The sequence below is a fragment of the Microtus pennsylvanicus genome, chromosome 7, assembly GCF_037038515.1.
Source record: "Microtus pennsylvanicus isolate mMicPen1 chromosome 7, mMicPen1.hap1, whole genome shotgun sequence".
NCBI lineage: Eukaryota > Metazoa > Chordata > Mammalia > Rodentia > Cricetidae > Microtus > Microtus pennsylvanicus.
The window spans coordinates 37,284,074-37,310,392 of NC_134585.1; the positions used below are offsets into that span (position 1 = coordinate 37,284,074).

At 36.7% G+C, this 26,319-nt stretch overlaps 1 protein-coding gene across 3 annotated transcripts in view; it reads right to left on the minus strand.

Moving 5' to 3' along the window:
- The window catches only part of Khdrbs2 (KH RNA binding domain containing, signal transduction associated 2), a 393,774-nt gene that overhangs the window by 186,881 nt on the left and 180,574 nt on the right, over positions 1–26,319 (minus strand). For all 3 annotated transcript variants that reach the window (XR_012911354.1, XM_075980542.1, XM_075980543.1), the window contains exon 4: positions 8,403–8,549. Coding sequence is in view for 2 of the 3 variants with exons in the window: in XM_075980542.1 (XP_075836657.1) it covers positions 8,403–8,549 (147 nt within the window). In the remaining variant the exon portion in view is untranslated. The remainder of the gene's footprint in view (positions 1–8,402; positions 8,550–26,319) is intronic.

The following is a 26,319-nucleotide window of genomic DNA, read 5'->3' on the forward strand; positions in this document are numbered from 1 at the left end:
ATCTTAAATGTCACTGTAGAACTTTCATCCAGCAACTGATGGAAGCTGAGGCAGAGACCCACAGTGGAGCACTGGACTGAGCTCTCAAAGTCCAATTGAGGAGTGGGAGGATGAGAGTAAGCCGAGATTCATCAGCTTTCACAAGAATACAGACACATAATTCACTAAATACAGAGGAACTTTACAGAGACTAGATAGCCCCTACCATGATCACATGACCTCTATTGTCCTCTGTACGGTGATCTGATAGCATCCCTCACACTTGCATTTTAATAATTTTATTGGTGAAAAAGAATTCTATCTGTTTTTGTTGTTGCCTGCCTTTGAAAGGGTCAGAACATGTAACTTTTAAGAAAAGGGACCTCTCTGTCCCAATAACTTGTACACTTACTAGCAAATCATCCAACCCAATACTTCTGTAAAGAAGAGTGATTCTTACACAGTTAATCTCTTGTGTTTTTTAAACTATGTGGATTACGATAGTGTCTTCACTCTACAAGGGAATGGGTTTTACCTAAAATATCATCCTTAAGGCAGCAAGTCTATTCTTGGGTTTAAGAAGAGTTGTTGCAAACATTTTAGTAGTGAGAGGTTTCTTTTTCCATTTAAGAAATATCACTCTGTTTATAATATCTAACTTTGTATGAAATTTACCTTTTGGAATATTCTAAACTTCCTCAAATAAGACTAGAAATCAGAAGGAAAGGACAGAAAGGGGGGTGTAGTTCATTTTGAGAAAATGTGCTTATAGCAGATGGTGTTTTCTTCCCTTCAGTGTCCCTGGGTAACACAAAGACCTGTAGGACTGGGCAAGATTATTAAGAGGATCTGTGAGCTAAAAATTTATTGTGACTGAAACAAATGTTGAACAAAGGCTGGAAAATGTTAAATCTCAGGTGAGAGATGTGATTTCAAAAAAAAAAAACAATTAGAAACTCTCAAATTTTTAAAGTCTTACTAGTTTTGCTACATGACAATAACTGGAATGTCTACCTATAGAACACAAACCCGAAAGCTAAGAAGAAAGAAAAAAAGCGAAAATCAGCAATTCAGATATGACTTCAAAAATCCAACAAACAAACAAACAATAGATTCTATTAGTCCAATCCCATGCATGCACAACACTGTGCACTATATCATCTCTGTAGCATCACTCAGGGGGCTTCATACTACTTTCCATGTGAGTTGATTACATCAGCTGGAAGGAAAGTTTCTTGTTTGAGCAAGCACAGGAAGAAGTATGTTTTCAAATAAGCCCATTGTTTTGTGTACTTGGTTTCATAAAACCCTGAGCTGTTCTTAATGTTACAGACAACAGTGAGAAAGGTCTAGATATTCCTGGTTTCTTTAGTATATTCTTTTATTTTTATTTTTTTTCTGTTTTGATACACTAGATGCTTGGATATATTCTTGAAACTTACATGTTTTAGTTACATCGTAAGTGTTTAACCTTTTGTTTTATACTTTTGCAATTTTATGGAAACAAGCAACAACAACTAAGAGTAGCTGTGAAGAATGGATCAGTAGTGGCCACCTTTGTACATCATGACATGAAGTAAAACTAAAATGTTCTCTGCAATGCCAGTAACCTTATAGGCACGAACTATTTTCCTCTAACCATTTCTACCCACATTGATCTTAGATTAGTATTCAGAGACAACAAAATACAAAGACCAATTATGCAGACATATCCTATACTCCCTCTAAATATGGTTAATCTACACAAAGGGCTTTGATATTAGGTACAAATGTCTAACTGAACCAATGCTGACATTGTTGCTCTTCTGCTGCCTCACTTGGAAAACTCTGTCCCTATAAACAAGCTACTGTGTCCTTGCATATAAAAGCCAAGCACACCATGCTGTGCTGTGGGCTTAAGCCACTTATGGACTTATTCATTCTTGGTCTTGGCAGCCTCCTCATCTACGTAATGAACATTGCTCATTCTTCTCAGGGTATGCTAACCTGATCACTGAAATCATATGGAAATAAAACATATGGAAATATTTACATGATTAAATTTTAGAAAGGCCAATATCCACATAACATATTTTTAAGGCAATCTTGTCATTTTAAAATAAATAATTTCTAATATCATTACAAAATAAAATATTATTTTAGAAGCATCACATGATATCAAAAAGCACTGTAATTTAAAGTTTGGAGTCCATGAGAAGTTACTTTGAGTGGTTTTTTCCCCTAGGCTATGTAAGAAGAAAGGTCAGTAAATTAAATGTGGAAGAATTTAGCACATCTTGGAAGAGAGCAGACAGAATGTGACTCTCCTCCTTAAAACAAGAGTATATTAGCATCTGTTGTGTACAAAAGAGGGGGAATCTTGAGATGACTGTGTGTAAATCAGGCCTAAGGGCCTCTTGAGGTCTGGGTCAGAGAACTGCCTATTAGAGTTGTTTTTTTTACCTATAGAACAGGAGGCAGGTCTGTGCTAGAAAAGAAGCTCAGAAGGTGGTGGAGAAAATATTTGAAAAAGTGATTGGCTTGGAAAATGCTATACTTGGCTCATGATTTTTGACAAAGAAGCCAGGAAACACACTAGAAATAAAGACAGCATCTTTAACAATTGGTGCTGGTCAAACTGTATGACTGCACGGAGAATAATGCAAATAGATCCGTATTTATCACCCTGCACAAAATTCAAATATGAGTGGATACAAGATCTTACCATAAAGCCAGATACATTGAACCTGATAGAAGAGGTACTCTGCATATATACAGTTGTTTGGCTTTGTCCTCTTGTGGAATTCCTATCAGTGAAAGCAGGGGCTATGTTTTCCTACTCTTTTACAGGCCTTTGGGACCCTACTTCTCACACAGAGTCACCTTGCCCAGCCTTAACACATGGGGAGATGCTTAGTCTTACTGCATCCTATTATGCCAAGTTTTGTTGATACTTCTTGGAGCTCTGCCCTTTCCTAAACAGGAAAGGAAGAGCAGTGGATTGGGGGATGAGAACAGAGGGGATGAGGGGAGAGAGTAGGAGGAGAGGAGTAAGGGAAAACTGTGGTTAGAATGTAAAACAAACAAACAAACAAACAAATAAATTTTCTACACACCCCAAAAAAGAAAAAAAAAAGATTGGCTTGGGAACTTTAAAATTCTAGGCTATTACAAGTGAAAGCACGCACATCTGGGAAAAACTGCTTCTAATGAAATTACCACCATTACTACAAAGTGACCATTTGAATCTTTGGACACTTGTTTTCTAGTTTCTGAGAAAGATATTTCATTCCAATAGCTACTTGCTGCCTCTTTTCTTCCCCTGTGTTCTCGGCTATGTCAATCAATTAGCAATGCTAAAGTAGTCCAGGTTTAGCAGTGATAAAACATACTGCTAATATACCTCTTCTCAAAACTAATAATGCTTTTAGCTATGTTTAAAGTCAAAGGTCTGTTATTTTTATGACTATTTAGTGAATAACAAGTGCTAATATTAGATGATAATAAATTTTTCAAATAAAACGAAAATAGGATCACAGTACCATAGCAACAAAGCATCACTCAGCAGGTAACAAATTCCTACAGCTCTTTGCTTACTTCTATTAACTCCCACGGGGTTATATCATGATTGCTTACATTAAAAGTGAGTGCTTTTCATAACAGAAGTCTAAGGAAATGCTGGGAAACATTTAGCCATCAAGAATTTGATGAGCTAGTACCAGCTTATGGGTCGTGCTTTCTTTACTGCAATGAATGTTACGTCATATTTTGCAGTTGAGGATGCTCTCATTTGCAGGCTGAAGCTACTAGAAAATGTTCATCTCCTCCCACAGTGAGCGCAAAGGCATCGGCTGGCTACCTCCCACTCTGTCTTCCCACATACCAACATCACTTGTGTTTGCTTGTGGGTTCTTGTTTAATGTATTATTTCTCCTACCTGTTCACCTGCATAAAACACTGATGTAATTTCCTTTTGAAATAAAAATATAGCGTGGATCTCATGGTAATGCTACTAATATATCTTTTACATAATTAATATATCTGCATAAGATATCTATGGGCAAAGTTTTATATACTTTATGTTTCAAAATGTTAAAATTTTTAGTATATGAAAATCAAGCTTCTTTCCCCTCCCCATACTGAAAGTACCTTAGTCTTTTTCCAGTTCCTCTACATCTGCTTACACACGTAGGTGAGAGTTTCATATTCCAATTTTAGAGGTGGGACTATCCTCTGATAAACACAAAATGAGATATTCTCTACTTGCTTTTATCATAAGAAGAAACCTTTACTTTTTTTATACAAGCAAATTCTTTATCCTTTACTTTTTTTTTACAAGAAAATTTCTTTATGTTTACAATATGGATTTCCAATATGTCAAACTGAAACTAATATTCTTAAATGCTCGATTTTAAGAAGGATGACTATCAGCAAGATAAATGTCTAATATAATTAAGAAAAGAAAGAACCTGGTTCATGTATATATGCATGTATATACACATTAGTATATTAAAGTTCAACTTTCGACCATATAGCTAACTTCAAGTGTTAACCACAGTGCATCTATAACTGTATTTGTGATGTATCTATATATAATATAAATGTATAAATGGTATGAAATAACAATATAGAAATATTATTTAATATTTTCTTGATTAATTCCAAAACCATGATAAAAATGTATAAATATTGTATGTTTCAGAATATATTCCTAGGCATTCTTTTTCAACTTCCTTCATTGTTCTTTTTCATTATGATTGATTTGAGATATTAATATAACCTGTTTCGATCATATTCAGAGTCTACTATTATCTTAAATGTATATAATATTAAACTGACTCCCGATGAATTATCCTTATACCCATGAAAAATGTATCTGTCAGCCCTCATCAGAGAAGTTTCTATATGCAGTAGATGGTGATTAATGCAGAGACTCACAACTAGACAAGGTACAGAGAATAAGAGATTATGAAGTGCCCATTCCTTAATGCGATACTAAGTCACCTCCTCCTCCCAAGACTCAAAGAAAATCATATAAAAGAAGACAGAAAGAATTTAAGGGTCGGCAGCAGTGGATGACTACAAGTATCATTGTCTTCCAGATACAGCAGGGCAACTGCACATATGAATTCACTGTGTCTTAGGTGAAGAGACACCATAACCATGGCAACTCTCATAAAGGAAAACATTTCAGTTGGGAGGGAACTCACTCACACTTCAGAGGTTCAGTCCATTATCATCATGGTGAGAAATGGCAGGAGGCAAATGGGCAGACATGTGCTAGAGAAGTAGCTAAGAGTCTGACATCTTACAGACAACGGGAAGTGATCTGAGATACTGGGTGTTCCTTGAGTATAGATGAGACCTCAAAGCCCACCTCCACGGTAACATACTTCTCCTACAAGGACACACCTATTTCAGCAACACCCAACCTCCTAAGAATGCCACTCCCTTTTGGGGACCATTTTCTTTCAAACCACCACATAGTAGTTATGAGTATGTACAAGACCCATGCAAGATTAAATTCAGGATGGAGAAGGAAGGTAGGCTGAAGTCCTACTCATAGCTGAGGAGTTATAGATCACTAATAGCAGCTAAGAGAGAAATAGTCAATCTTCTTCATGAGTATTGGTCTTGGTAAGTTGACCACACTCCAGAAAAGGTCTATACTGATCAATGTTTTTGTTTTTGCTTTTTTTTCCTTTTATTGAATTAACTTAGATATCATATTTACGAGACTAGTAAAGAGATACACAACTATACAAAGGCATAAATTAAATATGTGTACATATGCATAAATCTGCCCACATACCTGCCTACTGCTTTAATTTACACAAAACTCTGCTTGAGATTATATGAAGCTCAAGTCAAGCAAGACAGGCTTGTCAACTTACAGATTCTGAAAAAGTGCTCTGTATTATGACTTCTTATTTAGGTCACTAAAACCTTTTATTGGAGAAGGTCAATAAAATTGTCTGTTTTTCTGTTATCAAAGACTAATTTCTTTATAATAATGATGCCATGAACCTATCACAACAGCACTGCATAATAGAAGACAAAGGAGGAAGTAACTTTAGATTTGTAGTTGAAGAAGTTCCTGCACATGTAGAATTGAGAAAATGCTAATGGAAAGTAACTAGCCACGTAAATATTTTTTAAGAAAAATCTTCAAAGATGTAGAGTTATCAGTGAGCTTGCATGTTGCATAAATAAAAGTCAAAACATGTAATAACATGGGCATGGGACAAGTCTACTAGAAAGAAGTCCCAGATTATCAGGGGCAAGGGGGAAACCACATTTACATGGCACACATGGATCACAGATGTGGCCAGATTGCATTTGCCTTACTTAGTTTTCTGCTGAATTTGGTCGGTCATTTCAATAGTTAAACTACAATCAGACAAACACTGTCAAGCAAGATGATGAATGAAAATGATACAATGGTGGCCCAGAAATAAATTTCCAACTTTGTCTAGTATATATGTTTCAGTGAGTAAGATAGAAATGAAGTTATTGCAAGGTATAATATATGAGAAAGTAATGCATGTCACAGATATTTACTACATAAGTAGGTCAACATAGCCTACAGTCTATGCTCTCTCTCTCTCTCTCTCTCTCTCTCTCTCTCTATATATATATATATATATATATATATATATATATATATATATGACATATTACAAGTAATGTTATATGGACTGAGAAAGTTCTACTTAGAAATATATATGTAAAATATGTATGTAGTAAAAATATGCAAATAGGAATCTATGCATAAAATAAAAATTAGAGAAAAAAACTGGCCATGTATTTGAAGGAGAGTAGGGGATAGTATATGAGAGGGTTTGGAGGGAGGAAAGAAATGGAAAAAAATTTGTATTTGTGCCATAAATGTATTTATATTATATGTATGCCTATATACATATATATAATATTTCAAATAAAAAGACTTATTACACAGTCTAACATATTTTACCTCATAAAATTATCTAAAGGTATTTCTATTATATATAAATAATTTTTTCTATTTTTATTATTTTTAAACCCTTTCCATGTACTATCCTGTTTAATATTCATAATAGTTGTGACTGGTGAGTAAATTATGATCATTTTCATTTTAAAGATCAATAAACTGATGCTCTAAACATTTAAGCACCTTATCTAAAGCTATATAATGAAATTGTGATACAAACAGACCTGGCTTCATTCCACATATGTTTATCTGATCTGCTCCTAACTAAATGACTGAAATGCCTTATTCAGCTTTGTACTAAATATTTTATTGGAAAACCAAAGGAACAAATAATATAGCATCATCAATCTTCAGAATGAGATCTATTTAGGTAGGTTTACAGATGAGACCCCAATACTAACTGTGCACCTGCAATTAAGAAATACTCAACCTAGTGTGCCATTATTCTATAACTGTGTCTTGATGAAGATTAACGTTGGGACTGGACTTGTAACTAGAAAATGTGGCCGGACATTAATGCTATGCACTTAGGAAATTCTTTGATATTTTTCCTTTCTGGCTTTCAATACCACTACTAATCAGTGGATCTTATCTGCCAGCCACCTTCTCTAAGGTTTTCACTGAGTTTCTTTATTTGCAGAATAATCTCAGTTATCTATGCTCTGGGCTGAGAATCTTTCCAAGATCTTCCAGGAACTTTACCCAGCATTCTTTCAATATCTCACCATCAGTCTCAAGCCTTTTGGCAAGCTTTCTACGGAAGCACTTGTTTCTAGAATGCTCAATTGTCAACCTTAAGACTTCATGCATTTATGTTCCTCGGTTTCTTAGGAAATCAGTAGCGAACTCTACTCAACTAGCTGCTGAATTTGCCACCTTACTAAATGAGCATCATCTAGTCTCACATTGTATGGTGAGTATACATTTCTAAATTTCTAAGTTAACATATATCTACTTCTATTAATATTATCATATACTATATTTTGTATCCGCTAGAACCTGACAAACTACCACTTAAAAGACACTTCTCATTTTAAAATACTATCATTGTCCTACTATAAATAATACATATTCAATCACATCCTTTTTATTCTTTTTTACTATGTTTTCCTACTAATTATAAATTATCAAAATAAATGTCGGGGGTTAAAACAGTGGATGGTGACATAAATCATGTATTTTTGCTTGTACATTTTTATTATTAGTGTTTCTGGCTCAATTTCTTATGGTGTATACTATGCAACCGGCTTATGATGAATGCTTGTGTCAGACTAGTAGAAAGTGCCAACATGCCAGTTCTTATAACAAATGTCTTGTGTTGTTCTTTATTTATTTAAGATTTGTATCAAATCTACACATAGATAATTAATGTACAGCATGAATTTCCTTCCAAAAAGTCAGTAGAGATCAAAGACACAATTTAAAATAGGAATGGATAAGAAACCGTTTGTAAAATAAAAAAAAAATCACTTACAGGAACCAGGAATTTTTTAATCTCCTCCAAGGCATGACTCATTCGTGAATAAGCTTCCCCGGGTGGAGCAAACACTTCAATTAATACATGCAGTTCGTCGCTCAGGTGTGCATACTTGGCCTCCCCACTCTTCCTCAACTCTTCTTCCTGTGAAAAGAATATTTTTAGAAATAGAGATCTACTCATTTTCATTGATTTTACATTTCCTGAGATTGTGACAAAGGACCACAATTTAAGTAAATTTTCCAAAAGTAGAAAGAAACTCTTGGAGAAATGATAATGTGATGCAAGCCAGTTAACAATTTTCAAATCAGTCTTCAGAGTTGGAATCATCCACAACAGAATTTAATCAGCTAGGTGAAATGTTAAGCTTCTGAAGGCAAGACACCTAAGTGCCATTAACCTTTGCACATACATTGTGATATTTTTATCTCTATCTCTCTCTATCTATCTATCTATCTATCTATCTATCTATCTATCTATCTATCTATCTATCTATCTATCTATTAATCTATCTAATCTATCTATCTATCTATCTATCTATCTATCTATCTATCTATCTATCTATCTATCTATCTATCTATCTATCTATCTACTTAATGGTACTTGCTGTTCTGGTAGATGATAGAAATTGGGCTCTCATAACACATATTGGGCAAATTACATTAATCTGAATTCACCTGTCAATCCAGCTCTTCTATTACACACACACACACACACACACACACACACACACACACACACACACGTCAAGAGCAAAGCTTAAAAGAAACCTGCATTCAAGCTGCCTGTTTATTGGTTTAGCTACCTTTTTTTCACCCTTATACAGTTCATGGCATAGCCTAGGGAATGGGTTCACCTACAGTGGGCTGAGTCAACTAACAATCAAGACAATCCCTCAAGGCTTTGTCCACAGGTTTATGTAAGATTCAGGCAAGACTCCCTTCCCTAGTGATGCTTCATTGCAGCAAGCTGGCATTTAAAAATCAGGCATCATGCCCTAATTTACTAAAGATCCCCTGAAAGAGGCTCAACTATACCTTAAAGGAGCGCAATGTGTGACCTGAAGCAGGCATATTGCTATATGAATCCAGAAGGGTCTGAACAATGTACACCAGGGGACACCTCCAGCAAAGGGAGAGTCCTCTCCCACCTACTGAATCACTGGTGCTCAACTTGATTTACTACAAAATAATGAGTAATAGGTACTTCCTTGATGCCGAATAAACATAATGTTCTATAATAATATAGAACATTAGACAAGAGGATGATTAGAATTTCTTCTATCGTTAAAATTTTGTAACTCACCTATAGCTTGCATTCAGTTCTGATAGTAAGTGTTTGAAAATACTGTTTCCCAAACAATTTGTCTTCTGTGATGAATTTCCAGGATAAGAAACTTTGAAAAGAGTAGAAAAAAGGAAAGAATTTTGGAGACTGTACAGTCAAGATGTGAATTAATAGCCACGGTATTTTTTATATGTGGTATGTGAGCCTAGATACTTAATTGTGTGAGCTTTAATATTTCGTCTGGAAAACAGGATAAACTAGGTTGCTGTAGTGACACATGCCTATAACATGCTACATTGGAGCAATAGCAAGGGAAGACAGCATTCCAAATCCAATGGACGAAAGACTGAGATCCTCTCCCATCTTACAAGAATGTAAAGATAAATGATAAACCAGTAAGCCAGCTCTAGATTTCCTATGGCAGTATAGGACACCCAGATTAGCATGGCCCTGGTGGCATCAAAGCCCCCAATAGCAACATGGTCTCAGATGTCTTACTGGATGCTGTGCATCTGCAAAGTACTTGATAGTAACAGAAGCCATGAACTTTATCCCAGACTCCAGATACTGCAAAGCTATGAACCCAGACATGTCATAGGCAGCATCCCATGCCTGGAGAACTCCATGGCTCCAGGTGGCAGCATAGGCTACCCAGATCAGTATGGCCCCAGCATCATAATGGCCCTTGCACAGCATCCCCAAGGTCATTGGTGGTCACAGGGGCCATGGACACAACTCAGACCCTGGCTGCTGTAGGGGCAAGGACCCAGACATGTTCTTGGGAGAAGACCTTGTCTGGACAACAACATGGCCCCAGTTGAGAGCACAGGCCACTCAGATCATCATGGCCCCGGCAGCATTTGAATTCTTTGAATTTCTGGAATGTGATCTATCTGACTACCAAATCAACTGTGTATTTTAACATATAATTCACTTGAGAGAATATTATCTCAAAAGATATGAATAAAATGTTGCTTTGATAAAAGGAAGAGTTTGAGTTTGATGCTAATTTAGGTATTAAGTAAATTCAATGAATAACATGTTAAGGGGTTATATTCTTGAATAATATTTTAAATCAAAATTTCAAATATTCTGGGAAAATGAGAAAAAATTGTCCTCATTTTGTGTCTTAGATTCTTCATATGAAATGACTTGGGCTCGGTGGCTCACACAAAAGACCGCTGACCCTGTTGGCAGAATGGTGTACCAGGTTAACAGACAGCCATGCTCTGTATCTTCATGAGGTACAGTTTAAAATAGTGAAGTACCATAGGCTGGGAGGCTAACACATCAGACTTCTGACCCTGTTCATCAACCAGGGTTGCAGACAGTCATGCTGTGTATTTTCATAGGGTGCAGAGAAGGCTCTGGTTTCTTCGTTTGCTAATAAGAACACTGATCCCAGCATAAGAGTTTTATTCCTATGCACCCTCTCAAGTTCTTTAACCTTAGCAATCAGAATAGGGATCTGTGATTTTAGTTCAGGAAAGCACACCCATTTCCCCCCACTGTACTAAGTACACTTTCCTAAGCTGTCCTAATATCTGAATAACTTATAATGCTATCATCAACAGTATGTTATAACATGGCCATGTTATGGTGAAAGAAGAAACAGTGTGGAGGTTGAGCTGCCTAGTTTGTTTCATGGTAACCATTGTTAATAATCCAAGTTTTTCCATATATTACCATATAAATTTGGCAAGGTTTGATTTCACTATTTGGGATGTCTAACTGCTTGCCCACAAAATACTGAAAAGTGGTAAGAATAATCAATCACATAGCAAGAAGTAAACACACATGCCTATTGCTAAATGTTCTTATCATGCATATTTCATGTTTAAAACAATAAATCAAAGGAGTTCATGTCTTCTAAGATCAAAATTAATTTTCCATAAGTAGCTTTTCTAGTGACACAAACAAACTAGATAATAGGAAAGTTGAAAATGCATTATGTACAGTATGTGCTGTTTTATACTTGGTTTTTACTTTAGTAATCATTATTGTCATATTTTATCCTAAGAGTTATAACTTTGTCAAGTGCTTCTTGTAGGCTTTTTCTTCTTAATGCCCCAGGGATATTTCTTCTAACATAAAACCTCTTCAGAAATAAATAAGTCTATTGTCTGCAGAACTTTCACCATCAAGAAGTTCAAATAAACACATATTTATTATTCATATTGTGGCCTGAATGGGATTTGTATAAACCCCCAGCTTAAAAGCATTTTTAAAAAGCATATGTGGAAAAATTTTAAGTCAGTATAAATAAGTAGTTCAAATTATATACACACAAATTATATACACACAGATTATATACACACAAATTATATACAAACAAGTACATAGTACAAAAGTAATCACTATGTTCTAAGCAGTATCTCAACCCTGGTAATATGTACTTTCAAATACCTGGTTGTTTGTCCAGCTTGTGGTAAGAGTTCTTCTAGACTAAGGCCTTCCATATTCTAAGTAGTCAGTTCTATGAGGGGAATCACTTCAAGGTTACACATTTCACGCACAGTAGGTTTGCAAAAGGCACAGTTTAGGAAAATGCTGAAGGAAGGCACAACTAACTGGCTGTTTTAGTTAAGATCTCCCTTGTTACAGTGAAACACAATGGTAAAAAAGCAAGTTTGGAGGAAATGGTTTATTCTGCTTACACTTTCATATTGCTGTTCATCATCAACAGGAGTCAGGACAGGAACACAAGCAAGACAGGAACTTAGAGGCAGGAATGGATAAAAAAAATGGAGGGGTCCTGCTTACTGGCTTGCTCTCCATGGATTGCTCCCTGCTTTCTTATAGAGACCAGGACCACCAGCCCAGGGAAAGCAGAACCCACATGGGCTGGGATTTCCTCCATCAATCATTAATTTAAAAAATGCTGTTGGAGGATGCTGCTTGTTGGTTTCCAGCTGCTCTGCCCCAAAATAATAACACAGAAACTTTATTATTTAAATCACTGTGTGGCCCATTATTTCTAGTTTCTTATTGGTTAACTCTTACATATTAATTTAACCCACTTCTGCTAATCTGTGTGTTGCCCCGTGGCTGTGGTTTACCGAGTAAAGTTCCAGCATCTATCTCCAGTGGGGCTATATGGCTTCTCTCTGACTCTGCCCTTCTTTCGCCCAGAATCCAGTTTAGTTTTCTCTGCCTAGCTAAGTTCTGTCTTGCTATAGGTCCAAAGCAGTTTCTTTATTCATCAATGGTATTCACAGAATACAAAGGGGAATCCCACATCACCTGTATTATACTTTTTGCTCAAATTTGCTTTCACTATCTAGTATATTTTTTAGTTCAAAATGAACTTTAGAATGCGTTTTTATATTCATGTGAAGAATGAAACAGGGATTTTCACTGGGATAATATTAACTCTAAATTGATCTTGGTATAATGGTCATTTTATAATATTAATTCTATGATTTTATGAGCACAAGTATGCCTTTTGTCTTATAGTGTCTTTCTCCAATCTCTTTTGAGATTTGAACTTTGCATTGTAGAAGACTTTCACAGGGACAACGGATGCAATATTTGAGTGACCAGAGCTAAATCTGGGATTATGGAGATAGAAGGGGAGATCTAGGTCCTAGGATTTAATTAATACAGTTTCTGTGTGATTACTTTTGGGCCCGAGAGGCTGGGAACCAACAATCAGCCTCCTTACAACATACAGGAAAGATTACTATGCTAGATATTTCAAACTATTTTACAGAGCTCTAGTAATAAAAACAGCATAGTACTGCCACTCGAAAAGACAAGAAGATTAATACGATAAAAAAGAAAACCCAAACATGACTGTACATAACTATAGACATCTGATGTTTGACAAAGATACCAAAAATACACACTGGAGAAAATAAAAAATCTTAAACAAATGTTGCTAGGGAAACTGGATGTCCACTAGAGAAAATTTAACTTAACACTGTGTTTATCACTTTAACGAAAAATCAGGTACAAATAGATTAAGGGACTCAATGTGAAACCTGAAGCACTGAAACTTCTAGAAGAAAACACACTCAGTAACCCACAAAATATAGGTGTAAGAAAGAACTTTCTGAATAGGGATCCATTTGCTCAGTAATTAAGGCCCATAACAGACAACTGATCCTTAGTAAATGAAACAATTACTTGATTGAAGTAGAAGCACAAAGAGTGGGAGAGAATCTTTGCCAGCTATACATTTGGCAGATGATTAATATCCAGCATATATAAATAATTTTCAAAATGTCAAGAAAACAAATGACCCAATTAAAAAGTAGGCTGTATATCAGAGGAGTTATTTTTCAAAAGAAGAAATTAAAATGGATAATAAATGTCTTTAAAATGTTCAATAGTGTTTGAGAATGCAGCATAAGAGTTGAAAACACTTACTGCTCTTTTTGAGAACCTGGGTTTAGTTTCCAGCACCCACATGAAGCAGATAACAACCTCTGATAATACCAGCCATGGGATCCAATGCCCTCTACTGGACTCCATGGGTACCTGCATCCATGCAGTGCACATCAACTCATGCATGCACACAAACATATATATAAATAAAATAAATATTTTGAAATACTATGTTGAAAATTCTCAGTGATTAGAGAAATGCAAATTCAAGTATTGTGAGATTTCATCTTACTCTGATCAAAATGGTTAAATCAAGAAAACATCTAATAATATATATATATATTTATTACTTTAAGATATATTATTTTTGTTTTGTTGCATTTGTTTAACTCTGTGAAGATGTTATACTTGGCTTGTCTAAAAAAATCTGATGATCTAATAAAGAGCTGCCTGGTCAATAGCGAGGCATGAGAAAGGGTAGGCCATCTTGCAGGGAGAGGAATGGAAAGAGAAAAAGTAAGGTATACAGAAACAAGAGAAGGAAAAGGCCCAGAGGCAAAAGATAGATGGGATAAATTAAGAAAAGCTGGCAAGAAACAAGCCAAGTGAAGGCCAGGAGTTTATAAGAAAGTATAAGCCTCCATGTGATTTATTTGGAAGCTGGGTGTTTCCTCCCCCCCCCCCCCCAAAAAAGCCTAAAGAGGCAAAGAGTAAAGAATTAAAAAAAAAGTGACATTTTGGCTTTCCAATGTGAAGCTAGAGTCAAAGAAAATACAACAGCAGGCAGTACATGCTGTGGATTAAATGGGGAAAGTATTCACTGTTGGTGAAAATGTAAAGTAGAAGGACCTAATCTTATATTATCCAATGGATTAAATCAAGACAACAATGACTGAGATCATGTACACATTCAAGAAAATTAAGTGTGAAGGAAACTCCATGAATATGCGAAGATAAAAGCAGAAGTAAAAGAGGTGGAGGACAGTGGCCCTAACTAACTGTGGGATGGCCAATCCTAATGGATGTATCTACAGCACAATTCTTTTGTTTTTCAAAAATTTACACTTCCTCCACACCTCCCATTCCCCTCCTGCTCCTAAACTCACCCTCCTCCCTCCCCTTCCCTCCTTCAGAGAGGGCCTCTGGGAATCCTGCCCTGTGGGAAGTCCAAGACCCCCTCCCACAACAGAGAAGCTTCACCTTTGATGATAGCCACAAATAGCATAAAGTATTTTGGAATAACACTAACCAAGGAAGTGAAAGATCTATTTGACAAGAATTTTAAGGCTTGAAGAAAGAATTTGAAGAGGACACCAGAAAATAAAAGGATCTCCCATGCTTTTGGATGGGTGGTATCAACATATTAAAAATGGCAATTCTACAGCACAATTCTTATTGCAGACACAGGGAACACCCTGGAAAAGGAACAGGAACAGTGCAAAAGACAGAGAACCAAGTTGTCTGTTGTGAGAGAATGTGTTCTGTATCTGACAGAAAAGCTGCATTCATGAAATCTCAAAATTCATACAGTGAAAACAGCAATGATATGCAGATGTGAGTAGAGGAAATTTCCCAAGGTGTCACTCAAAAATGAAGAGTTACAGACATCACTGATGCTCTAAGAGGCAGAAGGAAGCTTCTCTGGGTACAAGTTCCCTGGTGGGTTATCCACTTCCAGGTATTAGTCCTAAAAACATACACAAAGAGCTACACCAAATGGACTCAGCAGACTGTTTTTAAATGCGCACGCACACGCACACACACACACACACACACAAAACACACACACACTTGAATAAATTAAAAGGTGGTAATGAATTTGAGAGGATTTTGAAGGATTTAGGAAGAAGTGAATGGGGAAGAGGAAGGGATATAAATGATTCCATACAGTGCTCATATATGAAATTCTCAAAAAAATGAAAAAGTAAATCATACCACAGTGTCTTTACTGAAAAAAAAAACTTAAGCTGATACCATTCCACAAATTGAATTAAGAAAACTATGACTGGAATCAGGCAGACTTCCAAGAAAATTAAATGTGACATAAATTTAATAAATAAACAAAAGTAACAGAGGAAATAAGATTTGGAGATGGATCCAAGAATGTTAATATCTAAGTAGTAGGCTTTCCACAGTGAGAGCAGATTGTAGAAGAATAAGAATAACTTCAGATTTTAAAAATTAATTTTGTTCTGACAGTGGTTAAAGGAAATGGGGGAGGAACTATACTATGGAGTTTCAGTGTAAACTCTGGAGTAATTTTATGTTTCCTTTATTTTTTATTTGAGACAGGGTCTGGCTAAGAAATCTGGGTTAACTTGGAATCTACTACATATAGCCCCGGTTGGTCTCTAATGTGTCATCTGCCTATCTTACCCACGATGAATATTAGCACATATATGCCTGGCTTAAAAAATCTATGAATAAACAAAATCAACCAAAATTCTATGGTTGATTTTAGAAATCACTCCTATAGGGGAACACTAAGTGGCAATGGACTTCTAAATTAAGTTGAATTTAGAAAGAGACATAATAAAACACCTACCAAATTACGTAGTATTACAAGTTTCATGTAATACTCAAGAGATATCACCCAACAATTGATAACCCTTCTTTTTTTTTTTTTTTTTTTTTTTTTGGTTTTCTGTGACAGGGTTTCTCTGCGGTTTTTGGAGCCTGTCCTGGAACTAGCTCTGTAGACCAGGCTGGTCTCGAACTCACAGAGATCCGCCTACTTCTGCCTCCCAAGTGCTGGGATTAAAGGAGTGCGCCATTGCCGACCGCCCGGCTTTTGATAACCCTTCTTAAGCACTGAGAAATTATTTATTTATTTAATGTAAATGAATGCTTTGGTCGCATGTGTCTGTGCACCATATGTGTGGATTCCTTACAGAGATCAGAAGAGGGAGTTGGATACCCTGGAACTGGAGTTACAGAAGGTTGTGACACAATATGCGGATGCTCAAAATCAAAACCAAATACTCCAGATGAATAGTGGTCCTGGCCACTGAGCAATCTCTCCAGCCTCTATAATTAATTCATTTATAAAACTGATACACTGTTGTGTGTTTGTGTGCATGAGTCCCCAGGCATATAAGCATAGTGTGTGTCAGGGTGTATATGTTAAGGTAAGATGACAACTCTTGGGATGAGGATCTTTCTTTCCACCAAATAAAGAATTTTTGCATAAGCAAAACAAATGCTGCTTACTAAGAGCAATGGTAAATTTGGAAAGATCTGCTGACTCTTAGAGAATTGTGTTTGTTCTCCATTCCAAGAAGAAATATCCTCAAGGAAGGGAAGGCTAAAAGAGGTCTGGGACTGGCATTTTGTAAACTGGAATTTGGCTAAGGATGAAATATAGCCTGAAAAGAACACTGAACCAGTTAAGTGAATATAGATAGCTAGTTGGTGAGGGGACCTAAGCGAAGCACCTGCAACCTGATTGGCAGGGCCAGAGTCTCTCCTTATCTCAGGCTGCTGACAGAGCAGCCGTCACTGTCAAACACCATGGGAAATCAAAATACTGTAAGGCCCAGATGTCTGTTTGCAGCAGAGCAAACCCTGCTTCTCAAAGACATTTTCGAGGGAGGACATAAATTTGGGGAAAAATTTCAATAAAAGCAAAAACCCTACACCTTGTGCAAGAGACAGAAGTTGGCTACAAAATGAGAAGTGGCCCTCTGGGCTAAAGTGCACTGACTGAGGCACAGAGAGGGAAATAATAACACAACGCAACATTTTGTAGAGTTGTTTAGTTTTTCCCCCACAGGGAAGGCGATAGCTGCAGACAGATCAATTTGCTCTTGACAATGCAGTGTGGAGTGCCGCACTTTGATCAAATGCATTATGCTGTTTATCAGACAACCAGAGAAGCGAACACCATTAGGAGCTAGAAAGTGGCTAACCACTGACGAGAATATCCCTGGCATTTTCTGAAAGGGCATGTGCATTATAGCACAGATTCAAGGTCAGTCAACGACAAGAGCAGAAGAATATGTACTGCCCACTCCTACCTTGGGGAAAATCACTGTTGATCATATTTGTCATACATAAAGCCTCCACTGACATCTTGTTTAACTAAAGTTCAACAATTTTAACTTGGAGTTCACCTCGCTACCAACTCACACTGGCTTAGTTAGCCAGTTTCCCCGTCTGTTATCCCTTTTGCAGACACCAGTTTCAACTGTAAGAAAATCCTTACCCTCTCTGAAGTAATTACCCCTTTTCTGGTCCATATTGACCTTTGTTCTTACAAGGTTCAGATCAGCTCTGTTCATCTGGACTCCAGAGAGTCAGCAATGTGGAAAGGATTGTTCCTCAGCATCCTAAGTAAGGCATCTCCTAAAATGATATTATACCATACATGTTTGATCATGTCTTACCAATATCAGTTGCTGGGGAGGAATGAACTCTGAAAGCAGAGCTGGGGACTCAAGTGGCAGGGGAAGGAGCCAGTGGTGGTCAGCTGCAGCCGCCAGCCTACCACCAGGATGGATTGGATGCTCTCAGCTGTCAGAGATGAAGCAGCCTGGAAGGAAATGTGAAAACCACACCTGGACAGAAACTGCCATGGAGAAACCTGAGAAGCATCTGGGCAGGGAACAGGCTGCAGACTAGACGTACCCTGAAGATGAGCTGCCCTGTCAGCAGCAGGACAATGCAGGACGGAAACCACAGCAGCAGTTCTAGAGGAGGAAGATGGTCTCATCAGAATGTCCCACAGCAACTGGGAACCAACAGAAACTACAAGATGCCTTTTTTACAGCTAAGAACCAGCTCCTACCTAAGGATCTAATTGGAAACATCTTTACATGGCTCATCCCTGTGCAAGCCTAAGAGCTCTGAGTTGATTGGCCCACTTTTAATCCTCATTCACTCAACAGGGCCAAACTGTCTTTATATAAGAAAGTGTGCATTCACGTTGAACAGAAAGACTCTCACTGATGTATTCCAGTGATCACCCCCATTTGAGTGACTTGTTTTTTTTATTACATTTAAAGTTGTTAATCCTGAGTTAATAAAGTCATCTTTCGTTTAGCATATACTGCCTGTACATGCCATTCTGGAGAAGGCGAGACAAGAACAAGGTAAAAAAAAACAGAATTAATTCTTTTATTGGCAATGCCCTGTATTTCAAAACTGACTCCATAGGATTTCTTCTCTTGGCATCTGGCTGATACTTTTGTGTTTGTGAGAGTGTGTGCACATGCAAAGACATGGAAACATAAACTAGGGCAGACTATAGTTAAGTAATACTTCTTAAATAAAATCTAAACGGCAAAGAGAATATGTAATCTTTACATTTATGTGTATGAATTGTTTTCACTTAAATAGAAAAGAAACACAGTTGAAATCCGTATGAGCTGGAAAACTTTCCCAGGATGCTATAAAAATTTCACGCTACAAAGTGCTGAAACTAAGAGATTTTGTGTGCTCAGTCCAAAATAAGATATTTTATCAACCCTGCCAACCTCCTTCACCCCCTAGGCTAGGGGAACATTTTGGAAGAAGAGATGATAATGATGTAAGAGCCAAAGAATGCAGAGGAGTGCTTTAAAACGCTATCTTCTGCACATGACATGGCTATGACTGCATTCATGAACCAACAGTAGCCATGGCCACAGACACAAGATCTGCACAAGATCTAGCAAGAAAAATTTAAGCAAGTATGGAAGGGCTCCTCTGCTAACCTGTTACCATACTGTGGAACTGTTGATCAGTAACAGCTGCTGTGAGTTGGAGATTCATTCTTCCTCATTGAAAATCAAGCCACTGTTAGGTTTCCCTTGCCCCAGTGGATATATCCACATCTATGCACACATGATCTAACTAGACTTGTGGGGTTATCAACAACAGCAACAACAATGAAGCAAGATATGTTAGGAGGATGTATTTTGAATATGAATTGCTATACTCACAGGCTCATATTTGTAGCTCTTTGATATCTGGGGTTTCAATTTCAAAGGGCTTATGCATGTTTAAAAACTTGGTCTCTAGCTGGGGGAACTGATTAGGAGGGTCACGGAAACTTAAGGAGGTAGAGCCTTGCTAGAGAAAGTATTTCTTTGTATGGATAGAATTTGATGGTCAGTTGACTTCCTGACTTTCATTTCTTTGCTGTCATGAAGGACTACATCCTTCTGTTAACTATTAACCACAACAAACCTGGTTTCCCATACATTTCATTGTGTCAGTGTATTTTAGCACAACAACAAAAAAGTAGCTAATAGAAGGGTTAAGGAAAATGGGAATTGGATAATATCACATTTTGATATATATATGTATGAAAATTTCAATAAATATAATAAAAATAAGAAAAAATACATTGACTTTTGAAATATTATCTTATTACATGAATTTCCTATTTCAATCCTGATCCTTCTTTTAACAAAAGAACCCGTGATTTAGTAGAAAGTGTTTTTATGCAGGTGGCAAAAAGGGAATGCAAAAATGTATACATTTCATGTATACCAATAATCTTTCAAGGGAATATGATTGTATCAGTGATTGATAATTCTACCAGTACATTATTTTTCTGGTGTGTTCATCTCTGTTCCTTTTTATGAACTGTCTGAATGTTCCATAGAGCACTGGTATACATGCACAAGGCTACAGAGACTTTCCTGAGAGCACAGAAGAGTTACAAGACATGGGAGAGAATGCTTGTGATGTCTGAATCATGGCTTCAAGGGCCAGAGCATGCCAGAAGGCTCTCAACCAGCTACAAAAGTTCTGTCTTGACTGAAAAATGTGTTTGAAAAACAACAAAAGGCTTTAAAATTGATTTTTTTGGGGGAAAAAGTATAAAACCGTGTGTAAGAATTCAGATCTACTTGAAAGTTCCTCAGGATACTGCACACTTTCTGGATGTCTTGCTGCACATAATCCAGCAATGTCTTCTTTTGTTTTGTTTTTGTTGTTGTATATTTTAGAATTGCAAAAGTTCCCTGTTGGGCTCTGCCAGGTTTTATTTATTTATTATGTTATCTTAAGAAGTGAGCATCTGAATATATAATGTGAATAGAATGGAAAAAAGGAATCAAAATAGTTTAAAGCTTTAGGTGTCTATTACATAGAACTGATAATTAGAAATTAGATGATAAGATATTGATTTTTGGACAAATCTACCACACATATACCCCTGCCTCGACTACACAAGCCCATCCCTGTGGGCCTGTGGTTATTTTGTGTCTGGGCAGTTGCGAACAAGAGGCCTTCCTACAACAATTATGTACAAGGAAACATCTGTAATAAGACAGGTATAACACACCAGGTAAATTACAAGACCTGCTTTGGATGCTCACAGAAATTCCAACAAAGCCTTAGTTTAAAGATAATTTTTTTCCAATGAGAGGTTATCTAATAGAAAGATGCACTTCATTTAAAGTTCCCAGTTAGAATGAGAATAGCGTCATGATAAACCTCACATCTAAAGGTAGAACTCTCAGGTCAGCACAAACCATCAATGGAGGAATTCTAGCTCAGAGGTAAACTCTGGACAAAGGGAATTTAGCTGCTTTTTTAAAGACCATCTATCATTCATTTCTCTTGATACAGTCTAGGTCTACTTGGAAAATAAACGTGTAGGTAGTTCACAATGGGTCTGCTCTGGTCAATAAATTCATATGAATATATTCAACATGTGAAGGTGGTGTGTTATGGGATTCAGGAAAGACCCTGACCTGAAAAAGTTTACTATTAATGTGCAAACCTAAAGTATTTACATATAAAGAACACTGCTCTGTGAGACATCATGTGCCCATTCAGCAATTCATATGGGTCCACAATGGCTTATTTTGGGGCAGGCTAGCAATTTACTCTCTGTCAACTGAGGTACTATTTTTTTTTTTGTGAAAGAAGATAAAAAGAGATGAAAAATGTTTATTAACTTAGCAACTAAAGTTTCAAATAAAGGGGTAGGATAATATATCATTCCTGTAGGATGATACATTAATTGAAAAAAAAAATGTGATCTGGAGGCAATTTAGGGCTGAGTAGATGAACTTGGAGTTCTTTTGGATGGGTAGCTCCTATAGCAATAAATAAAATGAATGAGACTGTATATAAAGTGGGAAGAATAAAACAAACATGTTGGAGAAATGTGATAATAAATAAAGTTTAAATATAGGGAAATACAGGTAAAGATGAGGTAAAACAAGATGCAGAAGCAAAAGATATATGTTGACAGAGATTTCTGTCCCACCAGATCCGGCAGTTGTTCAGTCCCAAAGAAATACACAGAGTTCTACATTAATCATAAACTGGTTTGCCTATTAACTCAGGCGTATTAACTCCTATAACTTACATTAGCCCATATTCATGTCTGTGTTAGCCACAGGCTTGGTATCTTTTTCAGAGGGGCAGTCACATCTCGCTTCCTCTGTGTCTGGATGGTGACTGCAGACTGCATCTTTCCTCTCTCCAGAATTCTTCTATTCTCATTGCCCGGCCTCTACTTCCTACCAAGCTACCGGCCAATCAGCATTTTATTAAACAAGTACAAGAAACAAAACTTTACAGGCTAAAACCATTGTCCCACAGCACTTCCCCACCCCCCTTTCCAAAGCAAGAACTCTTAGTTGAATCTCCCTTGTTTTGTTGTTTTCCTGACCATTATCCACACAACATATAACCAACACTCTAAACAAAGAAAAACATTCATAATCCATTTTTTGGGAATGCGGACATAGTTTTCCAAGCTACTTTCTACTGATTGGGAGGTGCTGAAAATCTTACAGGGACCTAAAGAAAATTTAGAATTATGGTTAAGTTCTGAATGGAATATTCTCTAAGGCTTGATCATCTCACTCAGCAATCTTGAAACTGTTCTGGATGTAGAACTCAGACATCTGGGGCATCCTCTCTTAATGGAGATTTCTCAGGAAGTCTTCCTTGATCAAACCTGATTTTTCTTAACCCTGAATGAATCCACATCCTCTCACTTCATGAGGAAACAAAATCAAAACCTCTTCACCAAAGTAACATAGCTTTTGACTTAAATTTTGAAGTCAAGGCATTTTCAAATATATATGTTAGATTAATCCAACAGCATTTATAATCAAATATCTTTTAGTAATTTTTCTCCTTCCTCAGCCATCAAACAATTTAAAGACAACACAATAATGTACCCCCTGAAGGATCTCCAATAGGAGCAAATGGTCCAGATAATACAAAATTTCAGAGGCCCTCTTTTGGAGTTTTCTCTGAATTCTGCATCCAGAACAGTTTCAAGATTGCTGGCTAAGATGATCAAGCCTCACAGAATATTCCATTAGGGACTTAACTATAATTCAAAATTTTCTTTAGGTCCCCTTAAAATTAATAGCACCCCAAATCAGCAGAGTCTAGATTATGTATATTATTGTGTTGTGTTTTCTTTGAATTTTTGACTGTGAATGAGCTAAGTACAAAGAGATATTTTATTGTATGGGCTGCTAAGATAAACCTAAATATATATTTTAAAGGTATATTGATTTCAAAACTTGGGTCTAAGGGTATATTGCTTTGGAATAGAGGTTCTGCTTTTGTTTCCATAGACCATGAGAACCTATGTATTCCTTTCAGACTGTGGTTTGGTGGACCAAGACCCCCCAAAAGGTCACAGTGAACACTGCCAAATTTACTTTACCCAACAAAAAGTGGGAAGCAGTTTGGAGAGAACTAAACCCGAATTCCCAAATATTGTTTGTAAATGTTTGTTTATACTTAAAGTGGGATATGCTATAGATATGAATACTTTGCATTGGTGTGGACCTAGGTCTATTGATACAAACTTTAGGTCAATTCTGTTATATGTATATTTATGCTCTTGATTAAGGTATTGAGTTTGTGCAACTCACTTAAAAAGGATTATGGATGTTTTTCTTTATTTAGACTGTTGGTTACAAGTTTATGAATAATGATCAGAAAGAAAGCTAAACAAGGGAGATTTGATTTTGAGTTCTTATTTTGAAAAAAATTGGGGGGGGTGCTGTGGGACAATGGTTTTACCCTGTAAAGATTTGTTTCTTGTACTTGTTTAATAAAATCCTGATTGGCCAGTAGCCAGGCAGGAAGGAAGTATACTCAGGGCAACCAGGCAGGAAGTAGAGGTGGGACAATGAGAACAGGAGAATTTTGGGAAGAGGAAAGATGCAGTCTGCAGTCGTCATCCAGACACAGAGGATGCAAGATGTGACTGCCTCGCTGAAAAAGGTACAAACCCACTTGACTAACACAGACATGAATTATGGGCTAATATAAGTTATAAAAATTAAGAAGCTTGAGTTAACAGACCAACCATATTATGATTAATGTAGACCTCTGTGTATTTCTTTGGAATTGAACGAGTGCAGGATCAGGTGGGACAGAAATCCCTGTTAACAGAAACCCCTGGCAACAGACATAGCTCAGTAATGTGGGCTCTGTGACCACACTAAAGATTTCAGAAAGAGGAAAGTTGTTTCTTATTGCAATGTACACACTTGGGGAGGGTACTTTTTATTTCTGAATTTTGGAAAATTCAACAGATACATTGTCAAAAATGCAATAATAGTAGAATAGTGATGACTAGTTTAGAGCGACAGACTGCTAAAATAATATTTCAAGATATGTAAAAATAATGCACTTGAATAGAAGTGATTATTATTGTTTTGTTTTTCTACTTTCCTAACCATAAAAAGAATGTAGATGAGATACTGGTTCAGCTGTGTTTTGAAGAAAGTCAGAGGTTTGAATATGAGGAAGGGGACTATAAAGAAGGAAGAATATTAATGTAATCTCACTCAGCCTATTTCAGAAAGACCCATTTATACTAACTTCCTTCCCATGTAAAAAAAAAAAAAGGTACCTCCTTACATTATTAGAAGTGTTCGTAATTAACAAAAAGATGACTTGTTCTAATCACAAGCATAGGTGTGCAGGCAGGAAAGCATGCCATTTGATTAAAAGTCAACAAGTTTCTTTCTTTCTTTCTTTCTTTCTTTCTTTCTTTCTTTCTTTCTTTCTTTCTTTCTTTCTTTTTCCTTTCCTGAAAGCTGAAAGTAGTCCAATGTGATTGCACAGAAAAATCTTAAAACATAGGCCCTGCAGGCATAACTGAGGACTGCACTTTCATTATTTAAACTTAAAGTTGCTATGTCTGCATTTTTGTATTTGCTTTTAGTGTGTCCCTAGGGGTTGATATGCTTTAAACCTCTTTCCCACTGTTATTGAGAGGTGATAGTTCAGAGGGCCTTCATTAATCAACTAGTAGAAAGAGATGCAGAGATCCACCATGAAACATTAGGCAGAGCTCAGCGAATTCTGTTGAATGGAGAGAGGGAGGAAAGTGGGAGCCAGAGGGGTCAAAGACATCACAAGAAAACTCACAAAAGCAACTAGCCTGGCTCATAGGGTCTCAGATATTGAACCAAACCAGGGAGCCTGCATGGGACTGATTTAGGCCTTTGCCTATATGTTACAGTTGTGTAGCTTTTTGTCTTATGGGTCTCCTAACAGTAAGAGTAGTGGCTGTTTCTGACTGTTTTTCTGTTGTTTTGGGACCCCACTTCTCATACTGGGTCACTTGGCCAGCCTCAATATAAAGGAAGGTGCTCAGTCCTACTGTAACTTGATATACCATGCTTTGTTAATACCCATGAGAGACCTGTCCTTTTCTGAATAATTCAGAACAGGAGGAGTAGACTTGGTGGAGGAGTGTAGAACGAAGGTGGGGGAGAGGGACAAGTAGGAGAGAATGGAATGAAAAACTTATGTCGAGATATAAAAATAAATTCATTAATTTAAGAAGTTTTCAGTAACTATGGAAGGCTATTGTATCAAGGTAACAACTCTCAAGTAAAGGATTCCATGATTCTTGTATATAAGTTAGCTCTTGAGAGGCTAGTATGACATAGAGCCCATCGTCCCATGTACTCGATCCCTTTCTGACTCCTTTCCACTCCTCAGTATTGTTGTGAGTTATCTATTACAGCCCAGAATGGTGCAGAAATGAAAGTTTAGAATTCATCACCAAAATTGTAATATAAATCTATTTTCTTGGTAAAGCCAACAGCTTATGACACATTGCATCTATGCAATACTTGTCTATGATATTTCTAACAATGTATCTACAGATTAACTGGTAGAATCAGTCAAAAATGAAAGAGTTCAATAAATTAAACACAAGAGTAATTGGCTGTTGGATGTTGAGATGTTAACTGCAATTAATTCTCTCTCTCTCTCTCTCTCTCTCTCTCTCTCTCTCTCTCTCTGTGTGTGTGTGTGTGTGTGTGTGTGTGTAATTTAAATATATAAAGACATAAAAACATTCCTA